The following is a 23,412-nucleotide window of genomic DNA, read 5'->3' as shown; positions in this document are numbered from 1 at the left end:
ACAAGATCTTCACTTAGACCCAACTTAGACCTTGACTTCTTTTCAACAAGGAGGCAGTCGCTCAGAGATAGAAAAAGGTGATGTGAAATGCAAGTATGCTGAAGAAGAACCAGTCCACTACAGCATCATGGGTTGTATCTGAAGTAGCTCACGGAGTTTGGGGAGAAAGTACACAGGGACATAGAAAGACGGTGGTGAGGGTCACTTTCTGATCAATACTTTACCCCATGGTATGCAAAGAGGATGCGAATATGAACCTCAGCTAGCTACAGTAGCGTGACAACTTATTACAATGGAATGGCTTTAAAGATGTGATGATGTACCCAACAGGAACATCAGAAGTGAGGTAAAGGATTACACACTACCTACTACCTGTCCACATATCTGAAAGCTACTACTCCATAATGTGTTGCTCTTGTAATTTTGTATCACAGGTGTACAAGGAGCCAAATTATGTGCATGGACTACAAGAGGAGAGGTAAACTACAGCCCAAAGCCCTTACCATCAAAAAAGGGCAAAATAGTTGGAAAAAAACAGTATTCATGCTTTCTGTACAGGGAAAATAGCAAGGAGGAATTCTATACAAATGCAGACTCTACATCCAACCCCACAGAGACAGACTCTCAAATGAATGTTTCAAAATTCCAACATTTCTGAGCTGTTGCTTGAACCACTGGAAAGTAGAATATTTTTAATCTGGTTGCTGGCTTTGGGGTTTTTTAGATTACTAGAAAATATTTTTCTAATAAGTAAAACAGGAAAATACCATAAAAAGGTAAATGTTTTGTATTCTGTTGCTTTTGATGACTACTTTCTATTTAAAGGTTAATTGTGAATTATGTCAGACCCGAAATTGTGTAACAGTTGATTTTTCCCATATACAGGACAAAATTCCCGCGACAGAGCATTATTCCTTCAAGCCTGTTCTCTTTGGTAAAGAATTCATGTGAGAAACTGCTTATATTTGAAATTGTCTGATGTTTAAAAATAGAATTATTCAACATTACCTGGTAGATGGCTCTGACCTCTTGTTTGCTTGTTTTCCAGGATGTATTTGAACACTTGATAGATTTCCAGCTATATTGTGCCACCCAGTGTAAGAGATGGGAAATTGCACAACTTTGCAATGACACTGGGCACTGGTGCATTTTGAAGACAGTTTTGACTTTATCAACAACTGAAGCACACTTAGAAAAGCACTAGAAGAATTTAGTATCAGACAATTTTTCTTAACACATTAATCTTCTGGAAAACTTTCCACCTTTTAATTTAATAAGTCAGTCATGGTGGCCCTTTACTTATTACTGCTCTGTTGAAACACAAGGAAGATTACCTACTGGGTAATAAAATGATTCTCTACAGCATAATTTAATCTCATTTTCTACTTTATCTAAACCAGAATAGAACAGTAGTGATTCAAAATCTGTACTCAGACATTTTTCAAACTTAAGTTTGCTGATAAAATAAGGGGTGTTCAGCCATCAAACTAATAGATAAGTCTTGATCATGTCAACTGAGCAGCCCATAAAAGGGAACTTCTCTTTTCTGTAATGCAATGTGCCCCTCTAGGAATCACACACATCCTTGATCTTTAGAGCTCAGTTGCACCCAGCTCATTCTGGAATAATTCCAACAGTTCACAGATACTTTGAGTTAGCAGGCTGAGATCTCTTGCCATTCAGCCTCTAATACCTAGGCAAGTGCCTTACAAACTGATCACAAAAGTCACATAATCAGATCTTCATTAATAAAAGCAGGGGTGCTACAGGCATAGGCAGTTCCAAAGTAGGTACACTAGTAACAGTAAGATTAGTGTGCAGCTGGGAGCGGACAGGAAACTATAATGTCCTTAAAAATGGAGCATTTGGTCACCTTCTTGTTCCATTCTTTCACAGACAACAAACAGTGACACAACAAAGGTGGCAGGATATGGTATTTTTTCCCTTTTGCTTTTTCACCTCACAGTTTTACTGTATTTCTCTTACCAGTAGTTATATACTCCTTTATACTTAAGCTAGCTCTTGCTTTAAATGTCTAACTATTATCTGATAAACTTGTAACAATATGTAACTTATAACCATACAGCCTACAGGCCTCAGGCTACTTGCTGTGCATGATACTAATTCTTTATATTTTCAATGCTCTAATTAATTTACCTTAATAATTGCTTTTTTTCCTGTTATCCGTAGATTTTATCCTTGCTGGTTGGGGGTGCCTGTGCTTGCTGTTCTTCTGTAGCGGGGTTTTTCTTTCTCATGTTTTCCTCTTCATTTTGTTCCCCCTTACATCACTTTTTAATTCCTTCCACACTTTCTCTCCACTCTGTGACATTTATTCCAAGTCCCTTCAGTAGCCACAATAAAACAAACTTTGTTGCTATTGTTGCATCATTCACCTTTGGGCAATAGATTAGCTGTGAGTGATTAGCTATGATCAAGCTAGTAGCTGTCTCTGTATTATAACAGTGTGTTAGTGGCAAGTTCTAAACCTTAGCCAAAACCCTCCTTCCATCTTTATCTCCTCCTAGTAACGCTGACTACCATTGCCGTTCTTAGGTATGTGAAAAAGATGAAAATGAGATTTGTCTCAACTTCCTGTGCTTCTGTTGTTTGTATATAATACCACTACATTACATTATAAAGGATGGTATTTTGGGTGCTGTATTTATGCAGCTGAAATTGTAGTTTCAAATGATGTGGAGATTCATTATTTTCGTGCAGTAACTCTGCCATCGTGGCCTCACTGGTATATAGTATTATCTGTTCTCTTTTTCCTCATGAAGAAGGTTCCACTCTTATTTCTGACAGTCATCTCATACCCTCCTGAGCGCCTGAAGTATCCGCCACAGCACACTAACGCATGGAACTCGGTGAGTGGACTTGCTATTTTCCACTCTGCGTCCCAGGACTTGACCTCTCGGTTACCGTTCCCGCGGCAGGCGGCTGCCCCGGCAGGCCGGGCAGCGGGGGAGGGAGCTGTCCGTGCCCAGGGGCAGCCGCAGCGCCGCTAATCGCCTCTGGCTGGTGGCGGCCTGGGCCATACGCCTCAGCCTCACCGCGTCCCCGGGTGGTGGGCAGCGGGACCGGCAGCGGGCCCAAAACCGCCCCTCAGAGCGGCACGAGCGCCACCCCGCCCCGCGCCCGGAGAGACTGCGCACGTGCCAACTGGGCGGAGGGGGCGGCTGGCAGCAGCGGTGGCGTTACTGCGCGCGCGCGCGGGCCGGCCCCCTGCGGCGCGGGGCTATCACGTGACTCCGGTGGCCTATGCGCTTCCGGGTGAGCGGAGGCGCGCAGGGGAGCGGGGCCTTTCCGCGGTGCGGCCCGGCCTGCCCGGTCTCCGTTCCTCCTTCCCTCCCCCCCCCCCCCCCCTTCCGCCAGGTACGGCCGCGGGAGGGGCGGTAATGGCGAGCCGCGAGCCTCACGCCGTTGGGTGCAGCCCGGCCGGGCGGTGCGGGCGTAGGGCGGGGCCGCGGCCCGGCCTCCCGCCGGTGGGCGAGGGGTGGCGGGGCTCGCCCGCGCCTCGGGCCGGAGGGCCGCTGCCGGGTGGCCTCGCTCTGGCGGCGGCGGCGGCGGCGGGAACGGCTCCGAGCGCGTAACGGCTGCGCTCGGCGGTCCCGGCCCCGGCCGGGCGGTCGCACCCGGGCATCGGCCCCGGTCTCACTGGTGGCGCCGGCGGGGTGTCTGGAGCCACGGAGACTGGTTTTCTCTTGCGTGGCTGGGGGAGAGGGGGGGTGAGCGGAGTAACTTTCCCCGATGTAGATTTAACAAATGCGCGGTGGAGCCGTGGCACAGAGCTAGTTGCTTTCTACTGCTTTTTATTTTAGTTCCTGCTTCTTTCCAGCTGCTAATATATAGTAGTAACTACCTCCGGTTAACTTGTACGCGTGTTTAAATTTTACAAAGGAATATTGATTGTACTTAGGTAGGGTATAAGTTCTTCTCGATTCTTGCTTGGTAAATTAGTATTTACCTTCAAATGAATCTCGGTGATTTAGAAATGCAGATTCTTCTGTTGCTCTGAATAGTGTTTAAGGTAGTATCTTCAGACATGAAAGCAAGAGTGTTTTCCAAAGTTTTGTCTTTTATTTGACTGATTTCTCCCTGCTTAGATGCTGAGAGAAAGGAGTAAAAGGAGATGAAGAATTGACTTGTTACTAATAAAAGTTCTTGCATTACCTCTGTGTAAACTTCTGAGTGATAAAGTTTGGATGTCTGTGTTCAGAGCTGAGAAATGTTTCCTGGGGTCATAGCTAGCGTGGCCACATTCTGAAAAACAAGGAGGTTATAAAAACATTTAGAAATCACAGTGAGCTGTACCATGTGGATGTGTCTACCAGAAAATATATCTGTTCCTGACTTGTGTTTTGCTGTAAAATCAAATGTGAAAAATATTTTTAAAGGCACCTCTTCAATTCACTTAACTGATGCTCAGTTGACGTTTCTGTTGAAATGGTGAAGGTGAAATGTAGAAAAAGTAGGCTAACCTTTTTTTGAAGTTGATTTTGACTTTCTGAGATGGAAACAGCACTCTGTTCTTTGCTGATCGGGTACATAGTTCAATAGTGTGCTCATCATTGCAACTGTCTTGTAAAATAAACTTTTTGTTTATTCTACTTCAAACACTGAGGTGCTGACCAAGGGCTGAATATGGGTCTTTGTATTGGATAGACAGATATGACCATATAAATGCATAACTCCTACTTATTTGTGTATCCTTCCAAGAATGCGGGTGAAAACCTAAAAAATATTATTTGCAAGGGGTCTTAAACTTATTCATTAAGTTAATCTCATGCATTCTGTTGTCTTTTTTCTTTTTTCAGTATCTGGGACAGATTAGAGTATCTGTAAACTAAATTGTTAAAAATGACAATTTATAGTGGAAGAGTAGTAAGTTTTAGTGATATGTTCACTTGTTATTTTTCTTTTTGTAATGTCCTAACTTGCCTGTTGAGATACTTGAAAAGACATTGTTGAGCACCAAAGTCCAGTGGTTCCAGAAAGAGAGCAGAATCATATGGCAATCCTGCATCCAGATGTTTTGTGTGTTGAAGTTTCAGACCTTTAGATAGCTCCCAGTCTTGCAATTCTATTTCTTTAAGTAAAATGGAAAGTAATGAGCGACAGAGAGTAAAAATCAGGTTTGCTGTTCCCAGGAACCATGTCTTTTTGAGTTGGCTATGGAGAATGGTAGGATCAGTTAGAAATTAATTGCTTTTCTTCTATGTGACTAATAAATACTTGAGTTATTACAATAGATTACATTTCCAAGTTAAACTTTTAGATCTTTGATTTACAAACTTTGTAAAGAGACTTTGGCATAGTAAAACCAGAAGATGTCAGCACTACCACAGCAGCTGTAGGAAGACTATTCTAAAGTCTGGTTTAATTTGAATGAGCAGAAATAGATTTTTTTTTTTTTCTCCCTGCTTTGTAAGCAGTTATGCTAGTGTTGTAAAAGTATTCAGTAGTTAACTTTGAAGTCAGCACTCTTCTAATTTACCTGAGATTATACTTCCTCCTTAATTTCTCATTCTTCCAATTGACAAATTATAGTGCTTTTGTACATGAAACTTTAAGTTGGAGCATCCAACTGTCTATTCTGCATATTAAGTAGGAGGCTGAAAACCTGAATTCAAGCTTATCTGATGCTGAACTTGGAACTTGCCTTGCAAGTTGTTTGCAGTTATATTAAGTGCTATTCAGTGAATGATTGCTTTCAAATCTGCCTTAATGAGAAGTTGCTAGTGAGAAATCTGTAAGTAATGTGAGAAGTGTTTTGTAAAAGTGTCTTAAACTTTGATTACAGCCTGAGTAACTTTTAAACTCTGCCTGGCTTAGTGTATCAAGTTTATTTCAGTGTAATGAAATACATGCTGGTAGGAATTGCTTCTGCACTGAAACACTGTACATCTGAAATTAATAGATGTTACTTGGTGCTTGGTACTCTTCAGAATTGCAGTGAGAAGACTGTTAAAGTCTTGGAGCAAAACCCTACTTCATCCTGGCTTGTGGGAACTGTATTGTGAACGCAGTGCAGCCAAGCTTAAGAGTAGCATCTTCTAGCTACCAGCACAGTGATAGGGTTGGTTTGTGGTGGGGTATGTGTGTTTGTTGTTTATTGTCAGTTTTCTTAATTTCTTCATCTGTGCCTGTCATCAGTTCAGATTTTCCTTTAGGTTTAGTGTCTGTTTGTTTACAGTGAACTGTGTATTTGCATCAGATGTTCTGTTCCATACTGGTTGTAACCACTGTATTCTCTTGACAATGTAGGGTACCTTGTGAAACTTCTTGTGCTTCATCTCAGCGTCCTGAAACAAATGCATCAAGAACTGTGCATGTATTCACTATTACTACTAATCGCAATGTGATCTTATCTCCAAACAAATACTTAAATTTAATGTTGCAAACACTCAGCAGGTTAGCACGAAGGACAAACTAACTGTATGCTGAGAATATCATCATCTTACTGAAAAAGAGGACATGTTTCATGAGGGAAGTCATATGATGCAAGCAGGAGAAAACTGCTCCGAACAGCATTAGTCAAAAAGGACAAATAGAGGGAGAGCTGGGATGACAGTTGCTGGGGGCAACTTCTTAGAGATTGCACAGGCACATACTGCCAGCCCCTGAGCAGTGCAGGGGCTGAACAGTTCAAACAAGAAGAGTCTGACCCTTAAGAGGAACTGGATTGCTACCTTCTAGAAATTTTATTTAAATTTTCTGGGTGAGGGAAGCAGAGAAATGTCAGTAAAATAAGCTTAAATTTTGGTTATTAGTATTTAATTTGTCTTGGTACTGCAGTTTTACAAGAAATCAGTCTTCTAAAATGTATTTATTAATCAGCTTGTATAGTATAGCTTTAAGCATTGCCAGATGTTTTAAAATCAGTCTGTGATTGTAATCAAGTCAGGAGAAAGGAAATTGCGATCTGTCATGAAAGGTGATCCCATAGAACAGTAAGGGTGACTTGTTTCTTTATATTCATGTAAAAAATTGTCTCGGGCTTAATTAGCAATATGATTGCAGTCAAACCTTGTACTTACTGGTGTTCTGTGATTTCTGCTTTGCACTTAAAAATACCATTTTCTGTTTTGGTTAGTGCTGATTTTCTTACCATCTTCACTGATAAGTTTGCTTGTTCCTCCCAATCTTTAGAGCCAACACCGCCAAGAGTCAAGTGGCTTGGACTTACATGTCAGTAGAATGGTTTATTATGTTCCATTATTGAGGATTCCTTGTTGCTGGTGATGGGTGAGCCTGAAAAAACACAGCTTGACTTGCACATCCCAGGGTGAGTTCTCTGAAAACTTTCTGAAATAGCTATCATTAAAGTGCTTGTAGGTTTGTTTTTGTTTGTTCTTTTTTAGAAATGCATTGTATTTTAGTTTGGACTTCCCCCCTCCAAATATACAACTATAGAATCTAGAGAGATGTCAGGTTTCTTACAGTTTGGATTGAACTGGTGTAATTCTAAGTGATAGATCAGGTTGCTCTGAGCCTTGATTTTAACTGAGAGGTTGATCCTGCTTGAGTGGGGAATTGGGCTGCGTGAGATCCCTTCCAACTTAAATGACTGTATGATAAACCATTCCATATGCAGTTTTTTATGGGGAAAAAAGAAATCAACAAAATGGAAACAAACCACATACTTTTCCCTGGTTTTGTTTTGGTTTGTTTTTTATTTCCTGCATAATACCTCAACTTGGTGATAAGTAAAAGGATGTGTTGCAAGTATAGGAATTAAAATAGTATTGACCTAGCATGATCTGTTATGTTCCTGCAGCTGCTCTTTAGCCCACTGTCCTGAAGACAAGAGGTTCTGGCTGATCAGGAATCTCTCTTAACAATTCAAGTTGGCTGGAGAATGGAAGGTGTTGAGTTTAAGGAAGAATGGCAAGATGAAGATTTTCCAAGGTTTTAAATTTTTTTAAATTCAAATCAAATGCATAACATTCAGAATAAGCTGTCTCTTTATCTTCCTGGTGAGCTAACACAGTAATAATCTTGAAGTGATTTCCATTAATATACTAGTCTTGAAAAGATTTCGTGGCATGTTTCTTGATGGTCTGGAAAGGGATTACTTCATGTTAATGTGTACGTTAAATAATACAGAAATGCCACTGGTTAAGTTTCCAGTGTTACTGAAGTGAAAATTTTAAGTTTGGCTTTGTTTTCTATGGTAATATTTTGCAGCTATGTGGTTTGCGTATTATTACCAGTGTCTGAAGGCCCAAATTTTACATTAAACAACATTTCTCAGCAAAATTTTTAACAGTTGAGACTGCTAGTGATACTTGGGCCCCCAAAGAAACTAAATCAGTTGACTTCAGAGGCATTCTATAATAGCATGACAAAATTACTTCTGTAATGTATTTAATGTCAAATTTTGTCAAGAGTATGACAAGTTTTCTTAAGGGTGACACAAGCTAGTAGCAACCAGTATTTTGACATTTGTCACATCAACAGATGGTTACTTGAATCCTGTAAAAGAATTTTCTGCTACTTTGGTGCTTTGTTTTCTGAAAGTTTGAACTTAGGCTACAAGTAAATTTAGTTCAGTACTATCCCATGGTGGATTTTTTTTTTAGCAGTGCGTAAATCTAATTATTTGGCATTTAGCTGGCTAAGAAAGAAAAAGAAAGTTTTGTAACAGTAGTTTCTCTTTTGTGCACCAGGCCCCTGCCAGAGGATGATCCAGTTGAGTCAGATATATTGGCTGCAGCTGGAGCAGAAGGTGAAGCTGGTAAGAACATTCCATTCCAGTCAAGCTGACTGCTTCCTATTTAGATGGCTGTTTGAAAGCTCCATTATGTTTTAGGGTGGTTTTTTGGGGGGGGTTGGGTTGGTGGTTTGTTGGGTTTTTTTTGGAGTCAGGCTTGAGGAAACAGAATTCAAAACACTGTTTTTGTATTCAAATGGCATTTTTGTATGCAAAGGACACTATAAACATCTTGTCTAGAAAGAAAAGGGGTTTGGAATAAAATACGATACTCTTCATCCTCCCTGTGTACAGAGCTATCCAGGCAATATTGGACAAAAGTTAATTATTGCACTCACTTCTGACCTGTCTTAAAATCTTGGTTCATTATTTGGCTTCTGTGCATCAGTTAGAACCTCCCCTAGTTTCCCTCCAAATTTCAGACCTTTGTGGCCTTTCAAGAGTGTTTCTTGTCTGAGTGGTCAGAGGGGAAATAATACAGATGGGGGGGGGGGTTAATGTTTAAAATTTTTGGATCTTGTCAGTCTGTTTTAGTGGTGGCATTTCCAGAGTTGAATCAGTCATTTTATTTCCTGTTTTCGCCTGCTGTCCTTGTGCTTTGTATTCATCTAACAGTTTCCTTAATTTTTTGTCCTCACTGTTATCTTTCAGCAGCTTTTTTTTTTTCCTCCAACTTGGATATTATTTTTTATTTTACCGAAGACGGTTATGATATTACCAATACCTAACGAAAACAAGGGCTAGGGACATGATTCTATTGCATTATTTGCAAGACTTACTTAGTATAATATCTAGAACAATTTGTGTTATGCTTTGATGTAGCTACTGTGGGTAATAGTTGCTTAGGTGGTGGCAGCAGCGTTACAGGCTTTTCATCTGTAGGGTGTATGGTGGTCTACCACTGTGGTCATAGTGTGTATGCAATCAGGTAAACTTAATGGTCTTGAGGACTTCAGAACTTTGACTTCTAAGTGCTGTTCTTTTCACCCTGTGTTTAATTTATTCCAAAGATACATTGTTTAAATTATGGGCATTAACTTATAATACATTTTGAGAAAACACTTCTCTTGTTTTGTTAATATGCTTATCTAAACTTGCTTTAGCTTTGAAAAGAAATAATTTGCTTTTTTAAATACAGAGGTTAATGGAACCAAAGTGAGGAAGAAACTAATGGCTCCAGATATTAGCTTAACTTTGGATCACAGTGAGGAATCTATTTTGTCTGATGACTTGGATGAGAGTGGAGAGATTGATTTGGATGATTTAGATACTCCTTCAGAAAACAGCAATGAGTTTGAATGGGAGGGTAAGTATTTTGTTGCTTTTGTCTGATGCCCTACAATATTTCTATGTGCAGATCAACAGGTCTTCAGGTGGGAAATAACTATGACTCAGTATTACAAGAGGAAAAAGGTAAAGGGAGTGATTAAATTAGAAATTGGAAATAGGCACAATGACTTCTCAAAGAGCAAATCAGACCTTGACTGATTAGTAAACAAGCAACATAATAGCTGTAACTCCAAATAAACTTAGGTGAAGGTCATTAAACACATGTAAGACCTGAAGCTATGGAAAATCCTCTGTGTTGCAGTATATTTGAAGGAGTCAACCTCGGGGAAATGAAAATATCTAAGGTGTTTCACATGTATTGTAGATCAGTTTTAAATAGAGGTGAACCACATATAGGGATGTAGGTTATTGACTAGCTAGTAAGAAATTGAGGAATTGCAAGCTGTTGTATTTAAAGAGGTCTGAATGTTATTTTTAAAGATAGAATAGCATCTGATCTCATATCATATTGTTGTGAGAATGGCAAAAGGTCAGTAGCCTTAGAGTTTACGAGCTTTCTGGATTGACTGGAGGTAGAAGATCCTCTTTTGTGTCAAAGAACTCTGAAATTACTTCAAAGGAAGTTAGTTTAGCTATAGCCACACTATTAACGCTCTTAATTTTAAGAAATTAATAGTTGCTTCATTCTTATAGGCAAAACCTAGAGATTCTAGCAAATTGTATTTGGGGCAAAAAAGTTCTGTGTATGAGTTAAAGAACAAGTTTTAAACTTTAGTTTAATCTTGTTTTAAGGCCTTTTTGTGTAAGCCAAGAACTGTTGTGTTGGTCAAGCAGTTGGAGTCTTTAACTTCTGTAAACTTCGTGAAACTTAAGAATGTCTCTAATAAGTAAATATGTAAAATCTCTTATTTTATTCTGGAAATAAAATAATTTTAATTCCTGAGTAAACAGGAAACTTTCTTTTCACTGATATGTATGAAACACTACCTGTTCTTCATTCCAAGATAGCTTATAAATGGATAAGGAAACACTCTTTAGGATAAGGTGTTTTTTTATTTTTTAATAGCTGACGACATACTGGAGGTGAAGTTTTCATAAGAGACTGTGTTTACCTGTGTAAAAGCATTTGCATTTTTTTAGTGAAAAAGAACTGGTATTTAGGGTTAGTTTTACAATGATGCAAAGGAAGTGTTCCGGATGTTTGTGCCTTGTTTTTAAAAGTGGCTGAAAAGGGTCTCTGTCTTTTCTTCCTTTAATGCTGCTGCCTTCATTTTCCTGGAAGGATAGTTTCAATTAACAGCTTTGTCTTGGGAACAGACAACTAACTTGCAGTAGGTTTTTCTCGCTTTGGGTAAGGTCTATGTAACAAAGTCAAGAATCAACTTAATTGGAAGAAATTGTTTTAGATTGCTGTTAGCATAAATTTCATATGTATTGATTGCACACATGTGAATTAGATTTGATTTCTAATAGATTTGCTTGCATGTCTGCTTGCAAGGTACTGTCAATGTTTTAAATCATGCTTTTATGTAAATCTGTGATCAAGCAACCTGTGTAATTATAATTGAAGTTAACCACTTTGTCTATTTTGGTGAGATTAACGAAGGTCTGTGTTCTGAAAGCCTACAATTAAATGGGCTTCCTACATTAATGGAAATTTGTCCTGTACTTTAACACAGAAAATTATAGTCAACAGATAACTGACAAGAGAATATTTTGATAAAATATGACACTCATGGGATCCTATTTTGTAATGACTGAAGGAATGATATGTCTGACTGGATAAAGAATATTAAAATAATTAGATAGCAAAGTGGTTAACCAGTGTTGTAATTGATTGTCACTATACAAAGTATTCATAATGGATCTTGAACATCTTTTAACTTTGGCAGATGATCTTCCAAAACCAAAAACTACTGATGTAATTAGGAAAGGATCACTTACTGAATACACTGCAGCGGAGGAGAAAGATGATGATCGACGCTGGCGAATGTTTAGGATTGGAGAACAAGACCATAGGGTGGACATGAAGGCAATTGAACCATATAAGAAAGTTATCAGTCATGGTGGTAAGGATTAGCGATGTGCTGAGCAGAACTGTTGAGAAACTACTTCCTTAAGCTGAGTTGGGGTAGCACAGGAAGGGCTTTGGTCATAAACACTCATGTGATGATTCATTTGTTTCAGTATGAAGGCATACAGTTAATTTAATATTTTTCCCTGTTAAACTAAAATTCCAAAGTGTACACATGTTCAGATGAAGCTACTAACATGCACATATGTAGTATGTACTTACCTGTTCTACAGTGTCAGTGCTACCAGTATAATTTCTTGTTTTTAAGAGTGCTGAAAGCATTAACTACAGATCTACTAAGGCATAAATCAATTTAATGACTTCCCAGCGGTCTGTGGAGTTCAGGTTAGAAGAAAAGTTGACCATATAAAATGTTATTAAACATACTGAGATGTTGATTGTCAGTTCAGCATTTGATTTACATCAACTTCAACTTTTTCTGTAGAATTAGACAAACTTGAAAAAGAAATCTTGGTATTTCCTGTAACTGTATGAATCTGTCCATATAGAGTAGATGTTTGTAGGTCTCTTAAGGTAAATAATGAAAAATCTTGCTGAATATGCTTGACTTCATGTAAATGTAACCAGTGTGTGGTCACCTTTGTCCCTACTGATGCTTTTTTCTTTGTCTTTAGGTTATTATGGTGATGGGCTAAATGCCATTGTTGTGTTTGCAGTTTGTTTTATGCCTGAAAGCAGCCAGCCTAACTACAGATACCTAATGGACAATCTATTTAAGTAAGTCATCATCTGCCTCTGAATACTGTCTTAACTTAACACTGTGAAACTGCATTTTAATGTAAGGGTAATTACTTCTCTTGTTTTAATGAAGCTTTTTATATTTCAGATGAGGGAAAGGTGACAAATAGAAGAGCAACTACATCTGCTTCCAGGGGAAGGAGAAAAATCATTTTTAGATGTTGCTCAATGCTGTTGCCAACTCTGTATTTTTTAAATATGTTTGAGCACTGCTAGGAATTACTTTAATATCCACCGATCTTCACTTTAAAGTTTTCTTTGCTTGTCTCTGCAGGTATGTAATTGGCACTTTAGAGCTGTTAGTAGCAGAGAACTATATGATAGTTTATCTGAATGGTGCAACAACACGGAGAAAAATGCCAAGTTTAAGTTGGCTTAGGAAATGTTACCAGCAAATTGATAGAAGGTAAGAAGCACTGCAGTATTTTATTACAGTATCCACATGCTCATTTAGGAAAAACTGCTGTTTGCTGTGGTGTCTGGTACCTGCTGGTTAAGATTTAATGCAGCAAATTGCTCTGTGTATCGAAAACCTCTTTCTAGGTTAGACAATGTGGAATAATGATACAGGCATGCCTGGTTGGTTTGTTCGGGCTTTTTTTGTTAGTGAAAATTGTAGTGTCAGAATATTTAATACTGTTACTGCATCCTTAAAACTGGATGTATTAATATGGTAAGGTAGTAAGGGGGGTCCTTCATGAACCACTTCATTAGTCATGTAAAAAGATTCAAAGAAACTTCTCTTTGGAATGTTACTCCCTTGTCATTGTCAAACTGATACTATATCTTAAATTTTGACTATACAGTTGTGTGGTATTTTTTTTTTTCTTCTGGCAGATGGTAATTAATAATGGCGTGTCAGAATACTGGATGTATGTGACAGTTGTGCTTGCAAAAACATACTTTTTATACATTAAAAAAACCCTTGTTGTCATGCTGCCTTTTTGTTCTAGTAATTATGTCCGCTGTTTGAATTCTTCAGGTTAAGGAAAAATCTGAAATCATTAATCATAGTTCATCCTTCTTGGTTCATCAGAACACTTCTGGCCATCACAAAACCTTTTATTAGGTAATATTCTGGAAGCTATTTCTTTTTTCCTTTTTTTTGTTGTTTTAAAAGTAATCCTAACAACTGTGTACGTCAAACACTGATTTAATGTTGACTTACTGAAAAATTTTTAAGTTGTAACTGTACCCTGCATTTGTTCTTCCACAGCTCAAAATTCAGCCAAAAAATTAGGTATGTCTTTACCCTGGCAGAACTAGCTGAACTCATCCCCATGGAATACGTTGGCATCCCAGAATGCATAAAACAGTACGTTTTATTATTCAAACATGTTCTACACTGATCATGTTTTAGAACCAGTATCTATTGTATTCAGTGATTGGTTTGAATGTAATAGTTTGCATTTAATAAAATTTAATTTAACTCAGATCATTACTATCTCTAGGAGGAGTATCCATGTTTGACCACATTGCTAACTACAGTTTGGTATGCAGTAGCATGGCTAATCAAAATGTTAATGTGTAGGGTTCTTCACAGATAGTGCCTTATGTAATTACCAAGTTATGGGGTGTGAATTAAGTCATCTAGAGACAAAGCCTCATTCCAGTTGTTCTACACATTAATATACTAAACTGGCTTGTGAGTGAGAAGTTCTGGGCATGTTGATACTGAAGTTGCTTATAGTATCTTCAGTGTTCATGCTAACATGTGGGACAAGTTAAGTGGTGAAATATCAGTTGGGTTGGGATATAATTTAAAAGAATTGTGGTGGAAAAACACTGAATCCCTACCCATAACAGTTCTAAAACTACTTTGGTGGAGAGGTTAAGGCAGCATCATTGTCCTTGGTTTTCTTCTCTTCCTTCCCTCCAGATATAAATTTTAACTCTGCTGTCAAACATGATGATGATAAGACTTTTGTCAGTAGCATTTGTGGGTACAGTAAGAGAGTAGAAAATATAAACTTGGGTCTTAGAAAAGCCAGTTGAAAATACTAACAAATCTGATGATAAATTAATCAGCCTATTAGAGGGTAAAATGTAAAAAACCTACAGAGTATGCATTACAGTAAGTGATCACAAACTGGGAACTCCATAAGGAAAGATGACACAGTTTCACTGTGTGAACAGAAGGGCACATCCATGTTGGACAAATCCCTCCTCCACCCCTGCAAATGACCGGTTATTGCAGTAAACATTCAGCTGGTATCAGTTGCACAATTTAACTTATTATGAAATAGAGAAAATGCAGTTTTTTGGGTGCAGGGAGGAAAGGTATGACAATGCTGAAGCAGCCTTGTGCTAGCTTTAGACTATTTTTTTTTTTTTTTACTGTGGCTTTTGAGGGATGTGTTATGAATATTCAGACTGTCATTCCAAGTCTTGAAAGACTCCTTTCTGTATTGGTGAACCTTTAACTGTTCTGCAAAGGCTGAATTCGGATGACTTATGGAGTTAGTTCTCAGACTTCTATGGAGGATTATATCTGGCTTCAAACTGTTACAAATACAGACTTTACCTTTTAGTGACGGATGTTAATACTGTACACGAAGTTGTATTGAATTCGTATGTTATGTCATAGTAACTAAATATTAATGCTGCTTGTTTAATGCTTACAAATGTCAGAGGTACAATATATTTTTTCTTAATTATATCAGTTTCAAAACATGATATGTTTCTACAAACTGTATTGACACTAATACCAGATTGCAGCTGCTGTTGAATTTGGCCTTCATATGTTATATTTACTGAAATCAAACTTTTCCTCACCAAGGTATGAAGAAGAAAAGTTTAGAAAGAAACAGAAAAGGTATATTCATATTTTGATTAGGGTTGCATCTAGATAAGACAATTTGCACTGCAACTAACTCCCAGTTGATTGGCTTGCATAAAGGAATAAGCATTTGTAAATATAAACATGCACTAGTGGCGAAGTTTTTATGCATGAAAGTAACTATACTGCCTGCAAGTACAGTATATCATCGAAAAGAACTCACCCTGGATGTTTAAATAGATATTTGTGAATATTCTCCACTACATGAGATAGTCACTTTTAAGGGAATATGAGGATTCTCAACTGAATCTTCAAGAGGCAAAAGTAGTGCTTCTGTATGAATTGATTAAATCTAATTTCACTGTTTCTAACTAGAAGTGATGTCTGAAGGAAGAGCTGGGTTTAGGTGCTAAGCTGTAGCTATGCATCAGCAGAGATGCAACTGGAAAAGGCTCTAATATTGAATCTTGTATTTTGTATTTTTGGTATTCACTACCTTTTTAGTTATTAACTTGCGCAGATGCAATCTAAATGAGTATTTTTAGTGCTGTTTGTATTTGCAATGCCTATGTTCCTTGCTAATAAACATTGGATTTTCATTTTGTTAATTTTCAATCTTCTGCTAACTATTCAAGCTATTCCAGCAGCTGATGAAATTTTTGGAATGGATACATTATTTTTTCCACTGTCACTAACAAATGTACTGAAAGATTTTGCTACTAACTTTGCTTTTTTAATTACTGTCACTGTGTGTGCATAACTATTGAGAGAGGCTTATTGTCTAAATTGGGTAATGGACATAGAGAGGAACACTGAAAGATTAAAATAAAAGCAATTTAAATTATTTCTGAAGGCTAGCAGGTAAAGCTAGTGACAAGTGTTGAACATTTTCTAGGAATTATTCCAATGAACTGATAATTTTGTGGTGTGTAACCTGAAGTACTAAGCCTGTCAAATTCAAGAAACCCTTTTAGTACATATAGAACAGCAGTTCTGCTTGATCCTTTTTTTTTTTTTTTTTTTTTTTTTTTTTCCCCCCCAGCATGCATAATTTGGCCCAATTCTATTGTGAGGCCCATCATATTCAGGATGCAAACCTGTCACATTCAAACAGTAATGTAAAAACTTAATCTCCAGTACAGCAAGCACTTTTTGGTGTTCCTGGTGATATCGCCACTTACACTACCATCACTTTTTACAAAAAGTGGTATGTTCCTAAGTGAAATTTATGTATGGAGGGGAGATCACAGGCACTATTTGATACTGCGAATTCAATTGGGTTGAAAGCAGTTGTAAACATGATTTATTACAATGGGGGGAAAGGAGGTGTGTTGAAGTGCAGTTACTAAGTTTGCTGAGGATGGCAGTAGGAATTTTTTGGCTATGTGTATTAGTCACTTTGGAAGCTAGACTGCAATACACTTCCATAGATTTATGTTGTCAGCTTTATGTTTATGCATAGCTTGTTTGCATTAGGTTGCCATATTTTCTTAGACTTTCTATGATTAGTTTTATAACTCATGTCAGAACATGCTTTTCTAAGATACTGCAGCAAGGACAGGGATGAGTTGCAGCTGCACCCTGTGCAAATGAACAGGTATTCAACTAGGACTGTCGCTTCTAGGCAACACTGTTCCAGGCCTATTGAATCATTATGTACTAGGTTTAGTTTTTACAGCTGAAAAAACAAACAAACAAACAAAAAAATCACAAACACCAAACCACCCTCTTGCCTCCCCTTTTTATGGGTTTTATTTGCCTTCATGCACAACTTATTTTCTGGAAGACATAGTAAGGACAAGCTACAATCTTAAAGAGGAAAAGTACCTCATGCAGGACTGTCAACCATCACTGGTTTCTGCAAAGCAACATTTTGTTTGCTAGTCCGAAGGCAGATTTAAAAAAAAAAAAAAAACAAACCAAAAAAACCAAAATCCCAACAAAACCGAAAAACAAATGGAACAAAAACAACAAAAAAACTAACCCAGTTTTAGCAGCATGATGGTGAATTTTTTCTGTGTAATCACAAGCGTTTTAGAACTTAATAAAAAAGTCTTGTAGCTAAGGAGCCACTTAACTTTTGTTGATTCAACTAGTGCTGTTATCTTCTTGACTTAATTGCTATAACATTAAAGGTAATTCTGTGCTTATTCTGCAGTGATGAACTCAAAGTAGTAGTGCTTGACGGTATTGTCATGTTACCTGTAAACTTGCATTCCTGCTTGCATTCATTAATAAAAGCACAGAACCTGCATTTTTTCTTCTGTAGTCAAACTTCACTTGCGCTTTTTGAATGCTACAGTTATTTAAATAGTTTCTTAACAATTTTAATTAATTTATAGGGGGAGGTAGGAAAATAGATGCTTTTTTTAAAATAAAAACAGGCATTGTTTTGACTGCATTCAATGAAAATCTTAATTTAATATTTACTTACTAAAACTTTTTCCATGTAAAAACTTTGTGTTTTCCTGCTAAGATGAATAGCTTTTGCTTAATAGATGAACTATCAAACTGAACTACTATTTAACATAGTTTTAATTTTACTGTTGTTTTTTTTGCTAAGCAGAGTTGACCAAGAGCTGAATGGAAAACAAGAGCAGAAAAGTGAACAGTAAGTTTGGAATCCAAACAAGACTGAAGAATATGCAGATGGAATGATGCTATTTTTGCTCCATTTACAATGCATTCTCTATGTGTGTATATATTATATAACCTGTTGCAAAAGGTGCTTAAATTTCCTTGGACTAGCACACAATGGACTGCTTACTGCTGTATTGGTTTGTCTTGACTTTAATAGCTACGTTTATGTAATCATTTTATACTGCTAAATGTCAAAGAACCCTACGTTTTCAGAGGATGTTCTTGCAATTGTTTATCTAAATGATGCATGTTCTTCAGTAAAATATTTATATACCTAAATGTTAAAGGAAAGAGATAATATATATTTTTATGACTGAGCAATATCTTGTGTGTACCTGCTGAAAGAATTCCTTTGCAGGTAGACAAGGCCATAAGTTACTTGTTGTTACTGTATAAATCTGTTTTGCTGTAAATGGTCAAGTGCATTTCTTTGTTGTCACAGAAACCTTAATTTGTTTGGATATTAACAATCACATAATGTAGTCTTTCACAAGTATGGAGATCCTTATTTTTGTTCACATACCTAATACAGGCAGTACTCATTTACCTCACTAGAGTGAGTTTGAGCTTTGGTGTCTTCTAGTCCATTTTCAGAATGCAGGACTGCAGTTCTGTGAACTTCAGTCTGTTGGCCAAAGGATTTAAGCCTAAGCCCCAGTAGAAGCTGAACTGTTTGAATGGCTAATAAGATACCAGACCTTTCTCAATTTAAGTTGTGAAGTTAGATTCTGCTTCAGTAAATCAAAGCTATCTCAGCTACCAGTAGGAAATGAGTTCATTGTAGTTCTTCCTGGATGAATATTGGTTATCATCAGTAGGAACTCGGTACATACTCAGTAAAGCTTGGGAGTTACACAGATATTCTAGTCATAATATCAATTGTTTCAGTGGGATGGCTGGGTCTTACGCTACCTTGTGGATGAAATATCTTAGTTTGGCACATGATACCAGAACTAATTTTGCTTAACAGAAAGGTGATTTAAAGGTTGGTGTTTTTTTCCTTCCCTACAACGGTAATAAACTTGTGTCTGTAAGAGGTGGTGTTGAGCAAATAACTAGCTTATCAGGGCAACAGTAATGCACTGGGTGATATGTTGTAAAAGTTTGTAACATCTTTTGATAATCATTGCTATTTCCCTGTAGGGACAGGTGCATGCAAATAAATCCATTCAGGTATTAAACAATACAATATTGTAGCAAATATATGAAATCTTCGCTTTTGGTTTTTATACTCACAATTTTGTCTTGATCTCAAAAATAGCAGTTCTCAATTATATTAAAAGTTAATGTTATACAGTTCTCGTGTATAAAAAAAAAAAAAAAAGGTTGCATTCAACCAGATTATTACCTGACAATGATAAATAGCAGCCAAGAGAGAGTTCCATGGTCAGGACTTACTACCAATTAACAATTAATCTACTGTCTCTAATGATACATGTGTGGACTGAGACCATATTCATGTCAAGTGAGGGCAAATTGTGCATGTCTCTGGGAGCTTGTCTGCCATGCAGAGACTTTCATCTCAAGATCTAGGTACTTCTGTTATGGTAGTTTCTGTATCACAGTTTCAATGAGATTGATGTGTAGGGTGTTCTCTTTCAACAGGCAGTGCTAATTACAGGTTGTCTTGCATCCATTTCATCAGGTTTGGATCTTGCTCTGAAAGCAGAACACAAATGTGAACAGTTTCTTTGGAGCTGTCTTACCTCCTGCTTCAATTTCGATGTTGACCCAGATTAATGTAAAGTTCCAGTCAGTAAATTGGACACTTGCAGCCTGTTTACTTCTGATACTTTCGCAGTGCGGTGTGTATGAACATGCAAACCTGTAAGCCTTTCTGGTTTTTACTGATTCTGTGTGGGTCTCAAGCTACATACTAAGCATTCTGATCATCTCATTTCAGTTTTTCCTAATTAAAAAAAAGTATTCTCAGTAAAATCATATTCTTAGTGAAAGGGTTGTAGTTCTTTATGTCTTGTTGCTTCCTATGTGTATAGTGCAGTAGAGAGTAGCCAGTCCTCTGTATAGGCTGTATTATCAAATGATGGGATTGTTACTGTCTTTCCTGGTGGCTGAGTGATTCTACTGTTTCATCCTGCAGCAGTACTATTTCTTTTGGAAATGTGTATGTGCTTACCAAATGGTTTATTTCTCTAGTATAAGTTTTTTTAAAAATTAATTTACAGCACAAGTTTTCTATCCCTAAACATAAGCAGCTTGAGAAACAGGTGTACTAAAGAATTATTCCCTTCTGACCTTTTGCAGCTCATCATTTAATGGTGAGGTAGACATTTACAAAAACTGAAGAGGTCCCAAAGTTATCTTGAACACAAATGAGTAACTTTTTGGCAAACTTATCTTCTTTTTTAAATCTATAAAATAATTTAATATATTTCAGTATTTAAAAACATGAAAAGTTGGAATGTCATACTTAAATAAAAGTTATTTTAAAACCTGAATCACTTTGTGATAAGATGTAGTATCGTAGGGAATTCACCATTCAATGGCATTTCCTTCTAAAAGTAAAACTCATGTTGCTAGGATATGGTTTGAGCGCTGTCAAGAAAAGATAATTTCATGAGTCACTAATTTACCTTTGATTTGGAGCTGTCATTAATTTATATATGTGGTAATAAGTCGTTAGTTATCTTTTATTATTACTGCGCACAACTGAAATAGAGGTGTTTGGGCCAGTGGCCTCTCTGTGTGGATGTGACATTTTGTAAATTGATTTCTACAACAGGATAAACGTTCAGCAGTGGCAAAGATATTTTGAAGAAAGTGTCATTGAAAACTAACGTGAGTAGACTCTAGATTGTGTGAATGTTGTTGACATTCTATGTAGGATGGCAAAGCCATGTTGTGTTGGAAAGTAATAGGGAGGGATGTATAAGGATTTAGTGCTGAAGCAGATCGAAGTCTTTGAGGTTCTGGGATGGTAAAATGGTGATTTTCTTTGGTTCCAAAAAGCTTAGCACTAGTTAAAATAATATGTAACCTTGTTCTTACCAATGCAGTTCAGCATATTTTTTTTCTTTATTTTCAGCTAACAAGTAAAGAATTGTACTTCTTGCTGTAAGGAACACTGTACTGAGAAACAGTAGTTATATTCTGAATTGCACACAATTAGTATATAGCCTGTATTTGTTAGCATGTTTCAGCAAGTTTGTTGCATCACACACTTAAGTGCCCTAATGATGGCTTAACCTGTCAACAGTTTGTGTCAGATTTAGAGATTAATTACATGGTGGTAATGGAATCTTTTATGAAATTACCTTGAAGTGTGTCACAGGGAGGAGGGGTGGCATTGGTGCCTAGTCATATGTCAGCTTCTTTGATGTCATCTGCTAAAATGTCTGTAGCTAACAGAAAATAATAGAGCTACATTGTGAATAGGCACTTTCTAAACTATATCTGTCACAAAGTAGTAAGTTTCTTGGTGAAAAGAATGTGTATTTCTTCCAGTGTCAAATTTTTGTCTGTGTATCCTACAGATTTATACAGTATTTATTATTCAGAGAGATGGCTTAAATGCATCTCTTACCAAAAGCTGTTGTCTTTGGAGACGACTTTAATTCTCAAGTCATTCCAGTCTCCCTCAGAAAAGTCTCATACAATGAACAGAGGGGAGAGGGATGATAGTTTGTATGCTTTTTGTAACCACAGAAGTCTTGCAAAGCTTTCACTGAAAATTCTTACTCAGTCCTTGTGGATGCAGGTCATTCTCTAGGGGATTTGTTTCACTGAGCGATTGTTGGAGATGCTTGAAATAAGTGCTTTAATTATGCTTTCAAAGGATACCTGGTTTTAGTCAGAGTGGCACTCTGAAATATAAGGAATATTTAAATATTCATATTCTGAAAGACAGATTTTGCAGCTTTCCTAGCTTCAAAATTCTAAGTTGAACTACCTTGTTTCCCTTATTGCGTCTTGTTCCCTATTTTGAGCTAACAGGAAAAAAGGGCATTTGTGAAGAGGCTACAGTCATGTTACAGTGTTTTCATTATTCCCTTCAAGCATGACTGAGACCAGTGGAATTAGAGCCATTCTTTGCCCAACTGGATCTTTCAGTTTTGCAATTTCAACTGCTCAGATTATTCTGATTTAAACATACAGATTTTTTATTACTGTTATTGAAAATAACCTGTGAAGCTACTGGAGTGTTTTCAAAAAGTCACCATGCTCCTTATTTTAGCTTGCTCAGCTGCTAGTTAATATTTATGACACAATTCCAGGTTAATAATTACAAAAAAATATTAACGGAAGACAGATGCTTGCTTTTCCATTGGCTCTGCAGTTCTGCAGTGTTTTTTATTCAGTCATCTGAACAAAGCGTTTTTATTGAAAAAAGCCCTAGTAGTAGGGTGGTCTACCAGTTGAGTGGTAGATAAGAGGGTTAAGACATTGTCTATCAGTATCAGTAAACTTTAATAAGGGAAACGTGCAGTGTTTAACAAAATGAAGCTGCAGTAGTCATGCAAAAACAGAGGTTGTGAATCACAGATGATATAACTGGCTTAAATTTACTATTAATATTCTTCACAGATGTGACTATTTTCCTTTGCCCCTTTTATATAAAACTAAGTACAAGACTTTTTGCCTACCTCTTAAGAATGTTATGATCCTTCCTTTTTAAATGAGCTTCTGTTTTCTGTTTGTTCCAAGGTGTCATGGAGTAATGTGATAAACACATGCTAGCTGTTAATGCTTATGGGAAACTTAGGAAAAAAAAAATAAATGCTATGGAATAAATCACCTTTGGAAAAGGTCTGCATGTTTTGTTGTATTGCTTAGGAATATATTGATAATAGGGAAGTCTCTTGTGATTGTTTGCACCACCAACTCCCTCTTAAAAACATGAAATTTAAATTTGGTTCCCAAAGCATTGTAGGTGCCAGTGCATGAGTCGCAGTGAAATTTAACAATCATTTTGAAGACAGCTGGAGCGGACTATCTCAAAGGCTTTTGGCAGCCGGTACAGGTTGGAGTATAGAGTAAAATGGGTCAAGCTCTTTGCTTAAGGAGGGCCTAGATTTCAGCCACTCAAATAGGTAAACCTCAACAGGAAATACAGGTACTTTTTTTAACCCTAACCCCTCGCAGCCCTCACTCGGTGTTCTGTGGGTGTGGGGGCGCCGCGCCGGCGCGGGC

At 37.4% G+C, this 23,412-nt stretch overlaps 1 protein-coding gene across 6 annotated transcripts; it reads left to right on the top strand.

Moving 5' to 3' along the window:
- The first annotated feature begins 3,258 nt into the window (after positions 1-3,258).
- Positions 3,259-23,029, top strand: BNIP2 (BCL2 interacting protein 2). Of its 6 annotated transcripts, XM_032990133.2 has the most exons (13): positions 3,259-3,378; positions 7,156-7,291; positions 7,784-7,914; positions 8,676-8,743; positions 9,858-10,025; positions 11,902-12,078; positions 12,719-12,821; positions 13,117-13,248; positions 13,825-13,911; positions 14,059-14,157; positions 15,622-15,657; positions 18,188-18,232; positions 19,907-23,029. In XM_032990133.2, exons 3-13 carry the CDS (start codon positions 7,865-7,867, stop codon positions 19,941-19,943), a joined length of 1,002 nt encoding a protein of 333 aa, XP_032846024.1. In that variant the 5' UTR covers positions 3,259-3,378; positions 7,156-7,291; positions 7,784-7,864; the 3' UTR covers positions 19,944-23,029. The 6 variants fall into 6 exon arrangements, with proteins under 6 accessions (XP_032846024.1, XP_042659716.1, XP_042659720.1 ...); XM_042803782.1 differs by lacking the exon at positions 3,259-3,378 and having other exon boundaries at positions 6,138-7,291; XM_042803784.1 differs by lacking the exons at positions 3,259-3,378; positions 15,622-15,657 and having other exon boundaries at positions 6,139-7,291.
- Positions 23,030-23,412: the final 383 nt, after the last annotated feature.

This window comes from Tyto alba, unplaced genomic scaffold (genome assembly GCF_018691265.1).
Source record: "Tyto alba isolate M040663 unplaced genomic scaffold, T.alba_DEE_v4.0 Super-Scaffold_41, whole genome shotgun sequence".
Classification (NCBI taxonomy): Eukaryota; Metazoa; Chordata; class Aves; order Strigiformes; family Tytonidae; genus Tyto; species Tyto alba.
This window is presented reverse-complemented; position numbering and strand designations above follow the sequence as displayed.